The sequence below is a fragment of the Mya arenaria genome, chromosome 14, assembly GCF_026914265.1.
Source record: "Mya arenaria isolate MELC-2E11 chromosome 14, ASM2691426v1".
Lineage (NCBI taxonomy): Eukaryota > Metazoa > Mollusca > Bivalvia > Myida > Myidae > Mya > Mya arenaria.
In genome coordinates, this window is record NC_069135.1 from 2,910,960 (window position 1) to 2,929,400 (window position 18,441).

The 18,441-nt window shown below is 38.1% G+C and overlaps 1 protein-coding gene across 1 annotated transcript in view; it reads left to right on the forward strand.

Moving 5' to 3' along the window:
• Positions 1-18,441, forward strand: part of LOC128216955 (synapsin-like) — a 73,754-nt gene that overhangs the window by 15,321 nt on the left and 39,992 nt on the right. Inside the window, exons 5-7 of the mRNA XM_052923717.1 lie at positions 627-718; positions 7,971-8,121; positions 10,096-10,200. Of these exons, the coding sequence (XP_052779677.1) occupies positions 627-718; positions 7,971-8,121; positions 10,096-10,200 (348 nt within the window). The remainder of the gene's footprint in view (positions 1-626; positions 719-7,970; positions 8,122-10,095; positions 10,201-18,441) is intronic.

Genomic DNA, 18,441 nt, shown 5'->3' on the forward strand with positions numbered 1-18,441 from the left:
ACAAGATATACTCTGGCTACCGGTACATAACATGGATTTATCGAGACATTACAGGAACTGAAAGAAGCTTCTTTTATATATGTTTGTGGTTCTTGCCAAGTATTGTCATATTCTTAGTGACATTGCCTTGTTGTCATTGACTGCTGGATTCATATTCGATGGTTGTCAAATACATTAATGCCATAATGATCTTTTGCAATAGCCTAAATGTTGGCTCTCACTTGGAAGGGACTGTTACAGTACACTTGTTTACATGACATGTCAAATCAAGCTGACTCAAATACATTCGTACATTAATCATTGTGGTCTTTAATCAAGTGAAAACAAATGGACAAGTTTGTAGTGGCATCTGCATGTCTTTCTCTTTTCTGATCCTTGTTTAATCCATGTTTAATCCCATCCCTGTTTTATGATGCACAATCATGGAAAATTTTGTTCACCAATTATATTTTAAACAATACTGAATGGTTTAATCTCAAAATAATTATAAAAGTGATGTTCCCAATTGATTGTAGAGCACAAATAACAGTGGATATACAATGATAAGCTTTTGTCTCTGGGTATGTCACAAAATATGTTTTTTCAGTATCATTAATACTGCTTACACACATGCTGATGTGTTGCAGGCTGAGTTTTCTGAGATCAACCTGGCCTCATACTCTGACACGGGAACCATGGTGGACATCCAGGTCACCAGGCAGGGAACCAAGGTCGTCAGGTACATACACACCTTCTCACCTGAGAGTGCTTTTCAATTTAAAAATAAAAGTTTATGTAGTGACACAGGTATTGCTGAGGTACATTGCTGAGGTAAATTTGTAGTAATCCTTTTGACAAAGATGCAGACATCTTGTGGAGTGTTCATTTACACTCCTATAGAATTTGACATTTAAGACCCATAAATTATACAGAGTGGTCAGTTTAACTCCAGGAGACTTTGATAAAGAACCATACGTTATATGGAATGGTCAGTTTCCAGGAGATGATGACAAAGACCCATACATTACATGGAGTGGTCAGTTTAACTCCAGGAGATGATGACAAAGACCCATAAATTATACAGAGTGGTCAGTTTCACTCCAGGAGACTTTGATAAAGAACCATACATTACATGAAGTGGTCAGTTTAACTCCAGAAGATGATGACAAAGACCCATACATTATATGGAGTGGTCAGTTTAACTCCAGAAGATGTTGACAAAGACCTATACATTACATGGAGTGGTCAGTTTAACTCCAGAAGATGATGACAAAGACCTATACATAATATGGAGTGGTCAGTTTATCTCCAGAAGATGATGACAAAGACCCATACATAATATGGAGTGGTCAGTTTATCTCCAGAAGATGTTAACAAAGACATAAACATTATATGGAGTGGCCAGTTTTACTCCAGAACATGTTGACAAAGACCTATACATTATATGGAGTGGCAAGTTTAACTCCAGAACATGTTGACTAAGACCCATACATTATATGGAGTGGTCAGTTTAACTCCAGAAGATGATGACAAAGACCCAAACATTAGATGGAGTGGTCAGTTTATCTCCAGAAGATGATGACAAAGACCTATACATTATATGGAGTGGTCAGTTTAACTCCAGAAGATGATGACAAAGACCCATACATAATATGGAGTGGTCCGTTTAACTCCAGAAGATGTTGACTAAGATCCATACATTATATGGAGTGGTCAGTTTAACTCCAGAAGATGATGACAAAGACCCAAACATTAGATGAAGTGGTCAGTTTATCTCCAGAATATGATGACAAAGACCTATACATTATATTGAGTGGTCAGTTTAACTCCAGAATATGATGACAAAGACACAAACATAGAAAGAGTGGTCAGTTTATCTCCAGAAGATGGTGACAAAGACCTATAAATTATATGGAGTGGTCAGTTTAACTCCAGAAGATGATGACAAAGACCCAAACATTAGATGAAGTGGTCAGTTTATCTCCAGAAGATGATGACAAAGACCTATACATTATATTGAGTGGTCAGATTAACTCCAGAAGATGATGACAAAGACCTATACATTATATGGAGTGGTCAGTTTAACTCCAGAAGATGATGACAAAGACCCATACATAATATGGAGTGGTCAGTTTAACTCCAGAAGATGTTGACTAAGATCCATACATTATATGGAGTGGTCAGTTTAACTCCAGAAGATGATGACAAAGACCCAAACATTAGATGAAGTGGTCAGTTTATCTCCAGAAGATGATGACAAAGACCTATACATTATATTGAGTGGTCAGTTTAACTCCAGAAGATGATGACAAAGACACAAACATAGAAAGAGTGGTCAGTTTATCTCCAGAAGATGATGACAAAGACCTATACATTTTATTGAGTGGTCAGTTTAACTCCAGAATATGATGACAAAGACCTATACATTATATGGAGTGGTCAGTTTAACTCCAGAAGATGATGACAAAGACCTATACATAATATGGAGTGGTCAGTTTATCTCCAGAAGATGATGACAAAGACCTATACATAATATGGAGTGGTCAGTTTAACTCCAGAAGATGTTGACAAAGACCTATACATTACATGGAGTGGTCAGTTTATCTCCAGAAGATGATGACAAAGACCTATACATTATATGGAGTGGTCAGTTTAACTCCAGAAGATGATGATGACCAAGACCTATACATAATATGGAGTGGTCAGTTTATCTCCAGAAGATGTTGGCAAAGACCTATACATTATATGGAGTGGCCACTTTAACTCCAGAAGATGTTGACAAAGACCTATACATTACATGGAGTGGTCAGTTTAACTCCAGAAGATGATGACAAAGACCTATACATAATATGGAGTGGTCAGTTTATCTCCAGAAGATGATGACAAAGACCCATACATAATATGGAGTGGTCAGTTTATCGCCAGAAGATGTTAACAAAGACATAAACATTATATGGAGTGGCCAGTTTAACTCCAGAACATGTTGACAAAGACCTATACATTATATGGAGTGGTCAGTTTAACTCCAGAACATGTTTACAAAGACCCATACATAATATGGAGTGGTCAGTTTAACTCCAGAAGATGTTGACTAAGACCCATACATTATATGGAGTGGTCAGTTTAACTCCAGAAGATGATGACAAAGACCCAAACATTAGATGGAGTGGTCAGTTTATCTCCAGAAAATGATGACAAACGTCCTATACATTATATGGAGTGGTCAGTTTAACTCCAGAAGATTTTGACTAAGACCCATGCATAATATGGAGTGGTCAGTTTAACTCCAGAAGATGATGACAAAGACCCAAACATTAGATGAAGTGGTCAGTTTATCTCCAGAAGATGATGACAAAGACCTATACATTATATGAAGTGGTCAGTTTAACTCCAGAATATGATGACAAAGACACAAACATAGAAAGAGTGGTCAGTTTATCTCCAGAAGATGTTGACAAAGACCTATGCATTATATGGAGTGGCAAGTTTAACTTCAGAACATGTTGACAAAGACCCATACATTATATGGAGTGGTCAGTTTAACTCCAGAAGATGTTGACTTAGACCCATAAATTATATGGAGTGGTCAGTTTAACTCCAGAACATGTTGACAAAGACCTATACATTATATGGAGTGGTCAGTTTAACTCCAGAACATGTTGACAAAGACCCATACATAATATGGAGTGGTCAGTTTAACTCCAGAAGATGATGACAAAGACCCAAACATAGAAAGAGTGGTCAGTTTATCTCCAGAAGATGATGACAAAGACCCAAACATTAGATGAAGTGGTCAGTTTATCTCCAGAAGATGATGACAAAGACCTATACATTATATGGAGTGGTCAGTTTAACTCCAGAATATGATGACAAAGACACAAACATAGAAATAGTGGTCAGTTTATCTCCAGAAGATGTTGACAAAGACCTATGCATTATATGGAGTGGCCAGTTTAACTTCAGAACATGTTGACAAAGACCCATACATTATATGGAGTGGTCAGCTTAACTCCAGAAGATGTTGACAAAGACCTATACATTATATGGAGTGGTCAGTTTAACTCCAGAAGATGATGACAAAGGCCCATAAATTATATGGAGTGGTCAGTTTAACTCCAGGAGACGTTGACAAAGACATAAACATTATATGGAGTGGTCAGTTTAACTCCAGAAGATGATGACAAAGACCCAAACATTAGATGAAGTGGTCAGTTTATCTCCAGAAGATGATGACAAAGACCTATACATTATATGGAGTGGTCAGTTCAACTCCAGAATATGATGACAAAGACACAAACATAGAAAGAGTGGTCAGTTTATCTCCAGAAGATGTTGACAAAGACCTATGCAATATATGGAGTGGCCAGTTTAACTTCAGAACATGTTGACAAAGACCCATACATTATATGGAGTGGTCAGCTTAACTCCAGAAGATGTTGACAAAGACCTATACATTATATGGAGTGGTCAGTTTAACTCCAGAAGATGATGACAAAGACCCATAAATTATATGGAGTGGTCAGTTTAACTCCAGGAGACGTTGACAAAGACCCATACATTATATGGAGTGGTCAGTTTAACTCCAGAAGATGATGACAAAGACCCAAACATAGAAAGAGTGGTCAGTTTATCTCCAGAAGATGTTGACAAAGACCTATACATTATATGGAGTGGTCAGTTTAACTCCAGAAGATGATGACAAAGACCCAAACATTAGATGAAGTGGTCAGTTTATCTCCAGAAGATGATGACAAAGACCTATACATTATATGGAGTGGTCAGTTTAACTCCAGAAGATTTTGACTAAGACCCATACATTATATGGAGTGGTCAGTTTAACTCCAGAAGATGATGACAAAGACCCAAACATTAGATGAAGTGGTCAGTTTATCTCCAGAAGATGATGACAAAGACCTATACATTATATGAAGTTGTCAGTTTAACTCCAGAAGATGATGACAAAGACACAAACATAGAAAGAGTGGTCAGTTTATCTCCAGAAGATGTTGACAAAGACCTATGCATTATATGGAGTGGCAAGTTTAACTTCAGAACATGTTGACAAAGACCCATACATTATATGGAGTGGTCAGTTTAACTCCAGAAGATGTTGACTTAGACCCATAAATTATATGGAGTGGTCAGTTTAACTCCAGAACATGTTGACAAAGACCTATACATTATATGGAGTGGTCAGTTTAACTCCAGAACATGTTGACAAAGACCCATACATAATATGGAGTGGTCAGTTTAACTCCAGAAGATGATGACAAAGACCCAAACATAGAAAGAGTGGTCAGTTTATCTCCAGAAGATGATGACAAAGACCCAAACATTAGATGAAGTGGTCAGTTTATCTCCAGAAGATGATGACAAAGACCTATACATTATATGGAGTGGTCAGTTTAACTCCAGAATATGATGACAAAGACACAAACATAGAAAGAGTGGTCAGTTTATCTCCAGAAGATGTTGACAAAGACCTATGCATTATATGGAGTGGCCAGTTTAACTTCAGAACATGTTGACAAAGACCCATACATTATATGGAGTGGTCAGCTTAACTCCAGAAGATGTTGACAAAGACCTATACATTATATGGAGTGGTCAGTTTAACTCCAGAAGATGATGACAAAGACCCATAAATTATATGGAGTGGTCAGTTTAACTCCAGGAGACGTTGACAAAGACATAAACATTATATGGAGTGGTCAGTTTAACTCCAGAAGATGATGACAAAGACATAAACATTATATGGAGTGGTCAGTTTAACTCCAGAATATGATGACAAAGACCCATACATTACATGGAGTGGTCAGTTTACCTTTAGAAGATGATGACAAAGACCCATACATTATATGGAGTGGTCAGTTTAACTCCAGAAGATGATGACAAAGACCCAAACATAGAAAGAGTGGTCAGTTTATCTCCAGAAGATGTTGACAAAGACCTATAAATTATATTGAGTGGTCAGTTTAACTCTAGTTAATGGTGACAAAGACCTATACATTATTGGAACTGAAGGAGTGTCATTCTGATTCTGCCTATTGCTCCAGTAATCATAATTTTGGCCAGACATTGCGACCCAACATGGCCTACAAGTGCTAGGCAATATCAAACCAAATGTTCTATTTTAAGCAGTGTCAGTTTTGGACCTCCAGCCATTATATCTGTTAACGTTGTTATGTTTATACATCATATGGATGGAAGTTATGGAATGTCTATAGACTGTTATAAATCCATGACAGTATGTTTATACTTGATGGGTCTGGTTTATATACCAGTTTTTACTAATTAATATTTTCTGTGAAAGAACCCACAATGACTATTTTATGTCATGACAGGTGGGTTTGTTAATGGCTTAAACAATTTTTTTTTTTTTGAAACATCTCTTTATTATACACCCCTTCGAAAAAAAGGGGGTATATTGCTTTGCACATGTAGGTCTGTCGGTAGGTCAGTCGGTTAGTCTGTCTGTCGGTAGACCAAAGCTTGTCCGGGAGATAACTTGACAATTCCTGGATGTATGGTCAGCAAACTTGACATTAAGGTTGGGCCTGACCAGGATATGACCCCTATTGATTTAGGGTCATCGGGTCAAAGTTCAAGGTCAGAGTGACCTTTAATGGTGAAAGGTTGTTAAAACTTGTCTGAGTGATAACTCAACAATGCCTTGACCTATGGTCTTCAAACTTGGCATGGAGGCTGGGGATAACCGGTAGATGACCCATATTGATTTTAAGGGTCATCGGGTCAAAGGTCAAGGACACAGTGACCTTGAATGATAAAAGGTTGTCTAAGTGATAACTTGACAATGCCTGCACGCATTACCTTCAAACTTGATTTGGAGGTTGGGCCAGTCCCCTATAGATTTTTGGGGTCATCAAGTCAAAGGTCAAGGTCACAGTGACCTTGAATGCAAACTCAACAATTCCTGAACCTATGGTCATCAAACTTGACATGGAAGTTCAACCTAACCAGTCGATGACCCCTTTTGATTTTAGGAGTTATCAGGTCAAAAGGTTGTTTGAATGATAAGTTGACAAAGTCTGCACCCATGGTCCTCAAACTTGACTTGGGGGTTGATTCTGACCGGTAGATGAACCCTTTTGATTTTAGGGGTCATTGGGTCAAAGGTAAAGGTCACAGTGACCTTGAATGATAAAAGGTTGTCCAAGTGATAACTTGACAATGCCTGCACGCATTACCTTCAAACTTGATTTGGTGGTTGGGCCAGTCCCCTATAGATTTTTGGGGTCATCAAGTCAAAGGTCAAGGTCACAGTGACCTTGAATGCAAACTCAACAATTCCTAAACCTATGGTCATCAAACTTGACATGGAAGTTCAACCTAACCAGTCGATGACCCCTTTTGATTTTAGGAGTTATCAGGTCAAAAGGTTGTTTGAATGATAAGTTGACAATGTCTGCACCCATGGTCCTCAAACTTGACTTGGGGGTTGATTCTGACCGGTAGATGAACCCTTTTGATTTTAGGGGTCATTGGGTCAAAAGTAAAGGTCACAGTGACCTTGAATGCATAAAGCTTGTCTGTGTGATAACTCAACAATACCTGCACCCATGGCCCTCAAACTTGACATTTGGATTGGGATGACCAGTTGCTGAGCTGTATGGATTTTCGAGGTCATAAAATCAAAGGTCAAGGTCATAACTCATATTCATCATAAAAATTTATGTCATATTTAATGATTCCCTGCTGCTAAAAGGATGCATTTTTATCTGCAAATATCAGTCTGAACATTTTTTAAAACTGTATCTTCTATCCTCACACTTTTAATCAGAATGGTCATAACCTTGCCTCAAAGGCATCCAATGTCAATGACAAATAAGCTGTCATTTCATACAATTGTCCAAATAATTATGACAACATTGCGCATAATGTTTGACAAACATGTCTTGTTTACATCTATAATATTTTATCAATTCCTGTTTTGAAATACACCTATATATATTGTGTGCACTATTTTGCAGATCGTTTAAGCCGGACTTTCTTCTTATCCGGCAGCATGTTCGGGACGCAGGGGAGGACTGGCGGAACATACTGATTGGTCTACAGTATGGGGGAATCCCCAGTATCAACTCTTTACAAGCCTGCTATAACTTCCTTGATAAACCTTGGGTGGTAAGCATGGGTTTCATCTCTTGACTTGCATAACTTCTTTATTAAGTGTTAACTCATTTATTTTACAATAATTGTGGATAAAATTATTGCTTTGGCACAATGTAACACAAGAAACTGTTCTCATGTTTTGGTGGAAAGTGAAGTACCCGGACGAAACAAACTGGTCACTTTGATGACCATTAACAATACTCACATATGCCCATGCCTGGAATAAAATCTTGGACATCTCTTCGTGAGAAGCAAGTTCACTTTAACCACTATGCTTATTGAACAACCAGTTAGCATGTTAAATGGACCTGCTCACGTTCAATACTCTCAGACATAGCGAAAAACAATTTTATATGAATGCAAACAAATTGTACGCTATTGTACAAAAGAAATTGAAATAAAAGTAATGAAATAAAAGTAACAAACGAGGTAAATTAAAATATCTCCTACAGAAACCAAAGATTCATCATTATTCTCTTGGCCGATTCTGATCGTTGACATTTTGTTTCTTCATACTTGTGTTCACATAGCTGCAATGATTAATAGTAGGGATGAAAGAGTTTCGACCGTTACGAGAATTGATTTCTTAATGGGCGTATTTTAACTATTTTTGCACTGATTATCACAATTGATTGGTTGATATTTTGAATCACGAATTATGAATATTAATGAGGTAAACAACAATTACATAGTACAAAAAACTATCATTTTAAAAAAAAAAATTGTAGAGTAAACAACTGAACAACTGAACTTCGTATTGAATTTCGTGTGCTAGTTTTATGTATGCTATTAATTTTCGTTCATTGTAATTCTGATTGTTGTTCATTTCTGCAGTGCATACTCGTATAAAATGAAACGAATAAGACAAATTAAAAGCCTTAAGCAGCATTTGTTTTCTTTTTATATCATTTTTTGTTAAAATACATAATGAAAGTTTATTTTAAAGGTAGAAAATGACCAATAATACGACCAACGCACAATATACGTCATTAATGTATTACATGTATACACAATCTTGTCTTTGCGAACACATATTCAATTTTTCCGAGTAATCGAGTACCCGAGTACTCGATCGAACGATCGTCCGAGTACTTGAGTATTAATTTTACTACTCGTTGCCATTCCTAATTAATAGCAATTAAATGTCAATATAGGATAAAAAAGAGGAATAAAATACGCTTAAAATGCACCATTTTGATCAAAATATTCCTGGGGGACTTGTAACCCCCAAACCCCTCTACCAACATTTTAAACCATTTAAATTCCAATTCCGAGTTAGGGACAAATGTCAAAAGGTTGACCCCCCAAGTAACTCCAAATCCTGGTTCTGCCTCTGGCTTTTAAATGTATTTGTTTTTCAGATCTGCTCTATGGGGGCTTCACTTGACAATGATGTATTTCTCACAAAATTATATAGTGTCACAGAATCTGATCATTCTTAATTAGTTTTGCTAGCATGAGAAAGAATTGGCATGAAGTTTGTTCCTGGAAATTGATGTTGCTGATGTGCAGTTCTGTCAGCTAATTTGTTAAACAAGTAAAATAAAAAAATATTCTCAAATTATTTTTTTAGGGAAACAAAATATTTTAACAAAATAGTATACCTCCGTAGAAGAAAATACAAATTGTGCGTTTAATATGAAGATATTTATAGGGGATCATGAAAAAAAAAGTACTTGTAAAAGAGACATAAATATATGTATATGTATGATACATGCATTGAGGAAGTTTTTATGTATACAATAAATTGAATAAGGTTTAAATTGTTATAGGAGTTGAAGAGCCAAAGGGAATTTACGATTTTCCAATTACCTGGGTAACCATGATGAAATGAGACCATATTTTTTTGACAGGTTGATAAAATGATATTATGACAGGTATGCTGACATATAATACATGTACAAACAAAAAGAATTGGATGAAAAAAAGACCATGTTTCCTCCTTTGACCGATCGTATGTTTGATTTCTGCTATTTGTATTTGCAGTTTGCTCAGTTGATAGAGATCCAGAACCGTGTGGGCAGGGAGAACTTCCCCCTCATTCACCAGGCGTACTACCCGAACCATCGAGAAATGGTGAGTACCTTCTGGGTGAGTGTCACGTGATTTCTTACTTCTTAGATGTGATGTGGTCCCTGGTAGCACCCTCCTGTATGGGCATGCATATCTTTGTCTACTTGCTTAAATGGACATTAATTTATGTTGTTCAATGTTTTTTTAAGAATTTTATAATCAGAACATTGAATATCGTAAAATAAACAACTACAATTATACTGTTTTGTATCTTCTAGATGTTCTTGACAGAATTAAGCTCAAAGATTCAGTATGTCGTGTCTTTCAAGATATGTATGACCTTCAATGGTGTAGTCGCTTAATTCTGCTAGCACATTTCTTTGGTTTGTAACTAGGGTTGGCAATGAGTGCTTGAGTACATCCGAGTCACATTTCTTTGGTTTGTAACTAGGGATGGCAATGAGTACTCAAGTACATTTGAGTCACATTTCCTTGGTTTGTAACTAGGGATGGAAATTAGTACTCAAGTACATCAAAGTCACATTTCCTTGGTTTGTATCCAAGGATGGCAATGAGTACTTGAGTACATCCGAGTCACATTTTCTTGGTTTGTAACCAAGGATGGCAATGAATACTTGAGTACATCCGAGTCACATTTTCTTGGTTTATAACCAAGGATGGCAATGAGTACTTGAGTACATCCAAGTCACATTTTCTTGGTTTGTAACCAAGGATGGCAATGAGTACATCCGAGTCACATTTTCTTGGTTTGTAACCAAGAATGGCAATGAGTACTTGAGTATATCTGAGTCACATCTTGGTTTGTAACCAAGGATGGCAATGAGTACTTGAATACATCCATTTCACTTTTCTTTGGTTTGCAACTAGGGATGGCAATGAGTACTCTAGTACTTCCCAGTTCCCAGTACTTGATCAGTCTTCAGTATCTGACACAAAACTCATAACCTGAAGTCCGGGAAAAGAATTGATGAATTATAGGATTATAAAAAGTGTCCTTATTTGAAAATGCACTTTTGCAAATGTCAAACTAATGGCATTTTGAACAATGTGCAGCGCCCACAATCCCTACAGTAATATAATTGGTGCTGTAAAATGAAATGGCAATTATTTTATAACACAGACTGTCATCTGAAAGTTTTCAATTAGTGCTCTTCATTGATGTGTTTTTTTATGCCCCCGAAGGTGGGCATATTAAAATCGCACCGTCCGTCCGGCCGGCCGGTGGGCCTGCTCTGTAACTTTCCCTTGTATGGACAGATTTTAAAATAACTTGCCACATGTGTTCCACATACCAAGACGACGTGTGGCGTGTAAGACTCGTGTCCCTACCTCAAAGGTCAAGGTCACACTTAGTGTTTATTCACAATGGAGTGCTGCATATAAGGACATAGAGTATAGGTTGTCGTTTCCGGGCTGTAACTTTCTCTTGTATGGACAGATTGTAAAATAACTCACATGTGTACCACATACCAAGACGACGTGTCGCGTGCAAGACCCGTGTTCCTACCTTAAAGGTCAAGGTCACACTTAGTGTTTATTCACAATGGAGTGCTGCATATAAGGACATAAGAGTATAGGTTGTCGTGTCCAGGCTGTAACTTTCTCTTGTATGGACAGATTTTAAAATAACTTGCCACATGTGTTCCACATACCAAGACGACGTGTCGCGTGCAAGACCCGTGTATCTGCCTCAAAGGTCAAGGTCACACATAGTGTTTATTCACAATGGAGTGCTGCATATAAGGACATAGTGTATAGGTTGTCGTGTCCGGGCTGTAACTTTCCCTTGTATGGACAGATTTTAAAATAACTTGCCACATGTGTTCCACATAACAAGACGACGTGTCGCGTGCAAGACCCGTGTCCCTACCTCAAAGGTCAAGGTCACACTTAGTGTTTATTCACAATGGAGTGCTGCATATAAGGACATAGAGTATAGCTTGTCGTGTCCTGGTTGTAACTTTCTCTTGTATGGACAGATTTTAAAATAACTTGCCACATGTGTTCTACATACCAAGACGACGTGTCGCGTGCAAGACCCGTGTCCCTGCCTGAAAGGTCAAGGTCACACTTAGTGTTTATTCACAATGGAGTGCTGCATATAAGGACATAGAGTATAGGTTGTCGTTTCCGGGCTGTAACTTTCTCTTGTATGGACAGATTTTAAAATAACTTGCCACATGTGTTCCACATACCAAGACGACATGTCGCATGCAAGACCCATGTCCCTATCTCAAAGGTCAAGGTCACACTTAGTGTTTATTCACAATGGAGTGCTGCATATAAGGACATAGAGTATAGGTTGTCGTGTTAGGGCTGTTACTTTCCCTTGTATGGACAGATTTTAAAATCACTTGCTGCATGTGTTCCACATACGAAGACGACGTGTCGTGTGCAAGACCCATGTCCCTACCTCTAAGGTGAAAGATACACTTAGTGTTTATTCACAAGGGAATTCTGAATATAAGGACATAACAGTGTAGGTTGTCAAGTATGGGTGGTACTTTTTTATGTTCAGATGCAATTTAAAATAACTTGCCATATGTATTCGACACGTAAAGGCAAGATCAACTTTTCATGTACTGACCTTGTTCGTAGGTCAATTTCACATTCGGGGGCATTCGTCACATACTGTGACTGCTCTTGTTGTTACTTCTTTTTCACAGACCTCAGCTGTTAACTAAATATTGTTATTTTTTATTATTAAGACTTTATAAAATTTGCATGCTTTTATCATGATAATGCTGCATTACGCAATTTGTTTAACAATGCCATAGTGTCCTTGTGGTATATCCATGTTCTCTCCTTTTTCCATTCCACAGGAAATCTGGGCACATCAAACTAGCAACACATAATATGTCTCATAAATCCCACACTTTCAGTCAAAAGTATTTACAACTATGCATGTTTAAATTTCTCAATTACTTTAAATGTCCAATTGAATGTGCATGCTCTAAAAGACTCGCCAGGGGTCTTTATGTGGGTCCGTTTTCCATTCCTGCATCATAAACAAAACAAGGCTTACCTTTACTCTAAACTGCAAAAAAAAAATGCAATTTTGTGTCGTTAATAAAAAGCATCCCATCTGGGCCATAAGAGAACACCCGCTTGGATTGCTAATGTCATATACAAACAGTAAACTATACCCATCATGTACATTGAGAGGTGATAAAGGGCACATGGTTATCAGTCATCTTATGTGTAGTTATAGTTGTTTTTTGTTTTATGTCCCATTGATCTTAGTAAATATGGAATGAATTTCAGTCAGTTTTTGTATTTAAAGAAGCAAAATGTTCAAACTCAAATGTTTAGGACAATTTTCTCCTCGATTGTTAAATAAAGTTTTATCGTTTTTCCATACAACATTTTCTCCCATAAGCAAAACAAACATTCTTCATTCTTGCCAAAAGTTATGTATTGCTATATTGAAGCCATAATTGTTCAGAAGATTATTGATTTACACACCAGGGGGTGTATAATGTTACAATGCAGAGAATACTCATTCCTGATTGGTCATTAGTGGGCTGTCGAATGTGGTCTAGGAGATGGGTAATTGTGACAAGAGTAGTCAGTATTTCATATTTTTAACGCTACACATGACTGATCATCAAATTAAGGAGATTTTAAAGAACTTGCCGGATGTGAAGAAATGGTTCTTATTTAGATTGCAGGGTTCTCAAAAAGGCACATTAAATAGGATAATTACACTAGATCAGTTGCTGGCTTCATTCATGCAATATCCTCTGGTGGTGGGAAGGGGAGGGAAATCCCCCAGAATTTCTATCTAACATCCTGTTCCAGGCAGGAATACGGTGCTTTTCAGTGAAAAAGGAATGCTTGTTAAAATAAAATGCTTTTGAAATTAGAACAAGCAAAACAATTACCGTGCCAGAGCAATTAATGACAATATCCCCCTAATTGTGGTGAAAATGTTTTCTGATTATTATGCCCTGAGAAACCTTCCAGAAATATGCCATGTTTGTGATGTTGATGCATCTTTTAGATGCTTAAAAAATCCCTTGGATTAATACCAAAATCCCCTGACTAGAATCCCCAAAGAATTTCTTTGATACATGTAATTAATAAAAGCTTTTAACTACTCATTGCCAAACCTTTAATCAGAATACTGTACATTCAATTTCTTCCTCTGTTAAACATTTTCGATTGTAAAGAAACATGTTCAGTTTTGGGATATATTCCCTAGTAGTTTGATTTGTTTAAATGTATTTATCTGTCATAATGTATTTAACATGAATAAAAAAACACCTGTTCTGTTCTGTTCTATTTTTCTGGTTAACATTTTGTGTTACACCAGCAGAACGGTTTGATTCATTTTCAATATTTTATAAAGTTTGTTGAAGTTTGAGCACACTGTTGTATGTCCATTATTGTTTCAGCTTGTCTCTATTTCATGTTGTACTCATAGGCAACGGGTGTCTTCGTTGCCATAACTCAAAAAACATTCAAGATATTCAAATGAAGTTTGTTACACATGTTACCTGAGACATGATGCAAATGTAGTGCAAGGCTCATAACTCTGGTTTCAGTGGTTGGTGAGTGAAGCCCCTGAATAACAGAGGAGTGAAGTCATGCGCTTTGCAGCACTCTTGTTTTCTCTTTTGCATTATTTACTTTTGTTGTTGTCTTAATTGTTGTTGTAAGTGATTTTTAGTTCCTATGGTTATTAAAAAGAATAAAAATAAGTGTATAGGAATAATGGCATTTATATTGCTTTATCAGGTAAAAATTTTGAAATGCAAAATGTATTTTCAATTCCCTTAATTGATATCATTACCAGTTTTGGTGGTTGAACTCTATACATGTTTGACTTTTCAAGTGTCTAATAGATTTCGATTTCATGCTGTTATTGAACCAAGTTCACATTTGAGTTATTTGGTGACTTTAGGTCCTACTCCTGATCGGAAGGGTATGCTCTAAGCCTCGTTGGTGCCATATAATGATTTTCTTATGACTACCATGGCAATATAATATTGCATTGAGTTCTCCTTTTATGATGAATTTGTTAGAGTGCAAGCAATTAAGTGTCAATAATTCCTACGAGGTTTTATGAAATCTGGCCTTAATAGTTTTCGGGAATTGATATGACATTTAAACAATAGGTAGATGATAGCTGTCATGCAACCTAATGGCTAAAGTTAAAATCAAAGTTATAAAAAAAGGTTGATTATGCTTAAGGCTATTCTCTCTAAACATGCAACCCAGCATATTTTGGACCATCCCTCCTTAAGAAAACTTTTTAATGTTAAATGGTTGAAAATTGAACAGGAACTTCCCAGTTTAGAAATGCTTTATTTTGCCTTCCTGGGGGGAGTTTCATGCTTAACTTGATGGAATGGCTTTTCAAAAGTATGTATGGTTGAAATAAGAACTTCCAGTTTATGTGGCCTGCTGGGAAATAGGAACATTGCATTACTATCCAAACACAGACTTGCCATTCAGAAATGCATACATGCCATATCCCCCGGTGGGGGAAAAATCCCCCGGTATTTCAACCCATCCCCTGGTCCCCCACAGGGGGATCCATATCCTTTGGAATTAAAAAAAAATGTTGTTTTTTTGTTTTTGTTTTTCAAAACTTGCTTAAGGTTGACAGTGGAAAGCATCAATAATATTATGAGTGTGAAATTCCATGAAGGACCATGATGACTAAGTCCAAAAGTTATTGTAATTTGAGTGTATTTCTGTATTGATTCCTAATTATAAACGCAGATATTGCGCAAATTTTCGCCGCGTAAAAATCCTCTGTATTATCAAAATCCCCTGGAATTCAGACTAAAATCCCCTGGGAAGCCTCTCAGAAATACGGCATGTATGGAAATGTCCTGTCTTCAATTTGATTATTGTAGTTCATTTCTGTGGCTGTCTTCAGCTCATACAAGATAGCCTTTACTCTCCTGTTGCACATCCTTAGATGAAAGCAGATTTTTTTCAAATTTCGATCGAGACAACATCTTTGGAATGCCTCTGATCTTACATCAAGTGAACAGTGTAACTTGTGAATGGTAAATTGAAGTTTTATTGCTGTAAACTTCAATGAAAAAAGTGACTGTGACTATTCAAATAGCCAAATTGGTACTACATTAAATTAATATGATGCAAATAATGATGCCTTACTCCAGCTGGTCACTTTTCCGAGGATGTTTGTCATAGCTCAGGCCAAAGCAATACACTGGACTATACAACCTTGTTCTATTATGTTTTGACAAATACCTATATTGCTCAATAAATGTTTAAATGACAACCAGCATCTTGTTAATTGTCTTTTAAGCCATCTAGGACAAATTTTGAATTAATATGTAAGAATTGCATGTTCTCTGTGTCTGACAAAGATGATACACTGAACAGAATACCTTGATGAATCAAAATACTAAAACATTTGATTCTTAAATTATGATCTATGAGGCTGCCTGTGTATGGGGGAACAATATATAAATAGCCTTTAACAGTGGTCTTGCTATTTGTCATTGACGGCTTAGGCCTGAGGAAAGAACTGATTTATTCTGTCTATACGGTAAATGAATCTATGCACTTTTAAAGCAAAGCTCAAGCATTCTCATATGCTCAGAATTGGAGGAATCGTGGGAATCTTGAGTTTTGGTTTTATGTGCACTTTTTTCCTCCTGCCAGTTTTATCATCCAGCTTTATTGCCTTTCTTTGTAACAGGTCATTGAATATTATTGCATCTCCTCTCCATCTTATTGTCAGACTTGAGTGCGTGGGTGGACATGAAATCTGGGAGATTCACACCACTCCCACATTTGCTCAATCGTAGCATTTAATCGCCATGGCAATTTAAGATTAAGATGGTCGTTTTATGGCTAAAGATAGACATCTCAATCCCAGGGAAGTGTTTATGTGCTTTAGGTAACCCTAAAACAACTAACAGAGAATTGTAGTATGTTTGCATAGAGCTTGCATGTTGCTGATCAGTTATTGCTAAGTGGCATTGAGACACACTCCCATCAGGAACATACAGGGCACCATGACATTGCACACTCCAGTCAGGAACATACAGAGCACCATGGCATTGCACACTCCAGTCAGGAACATACAGGGCACCATGGCATTGCACACTCCAGTCAGGAACATACAGGGTACCATGGCATTACACACTCCAGTCAGGAGCATACAGGGCACCATGGCATTGCACACTCCAGTCAGGAACATACAGGGCACCATGGCATTGCACACTCCTGTCAGGAACATACAGGACACCATGGCATTGCACACTCCAGTCAGGAACATACAGGGCACCATGGCATTGCACACTCCAGCCAGGAACATCAGGGCACCATGGCATTGCACACTCCAGTCAGGAACATACAGGGCACCATGGCATTGCACACTCCAGTCAGGAACATACAGGGCACCATGGCATTGCACACTCCAGTCAGGAACATACAGGGCACCATGACATTGCACACTCCTGTCTGGAACATACAGGGCCCCATGGCATTGCACACTCCAGTCAGGAACATACAGGGCACATGACATTGCACACTCCAGTCAGGAACATACAGGGCACCATGGCATTGCACACTCCTGTCAGGAACATACTGGGCACCATGGCATTGCACACTCCTGTCAGGAACATACAGGGCACCATGGCATTGCACACTCCTGTCAGGAACATACTGGGCACCATGGCATTGCACACTCCAGTCAGGAACATACAGGGCGCCATGGCATTGCACACTCCAGTCAGGAACATACAGGGCACCATGACATTGCACACTCCCATCAGGAACATACAGGGCACCATGGCATTGCACACTCCAGTCAGGAACATCAGGGCACCATGGCATTGCACACTCCAGTCAGGAACATACAGGGCACCATGGCATTGCACACTCCAGTCAGGAACATACAGGGCGCCATGGCATTGCACACTCCAGTCAGGAACATACAGGGCACCATGGCATTGCACACTCCAGCCAGGAACATCAGGGCACCATGGCATTGCACACTCCCATCAGGAACATACAGGGCACCATGGCATTGCACACTCCAGTCAGGAACATCAGGGCACCATGACATTGCACACGCCAGTCAGGAACATCAGGGCACCATGGCATTGCACACTCCCATCAGGAACATACAGGGCACCATGACATTGCACACTCCAGTCAGGAACATCAGGGCACCATGGCATTGCACACTCCCATCAGGAACATACAGGGCACCATGGCATTGCACACTCCAGTCAGGAACATCAGGGCACCATGACATTGCACACGCCAGTCAGGAACATCAGGGCACCATGGCATTGCACTCTC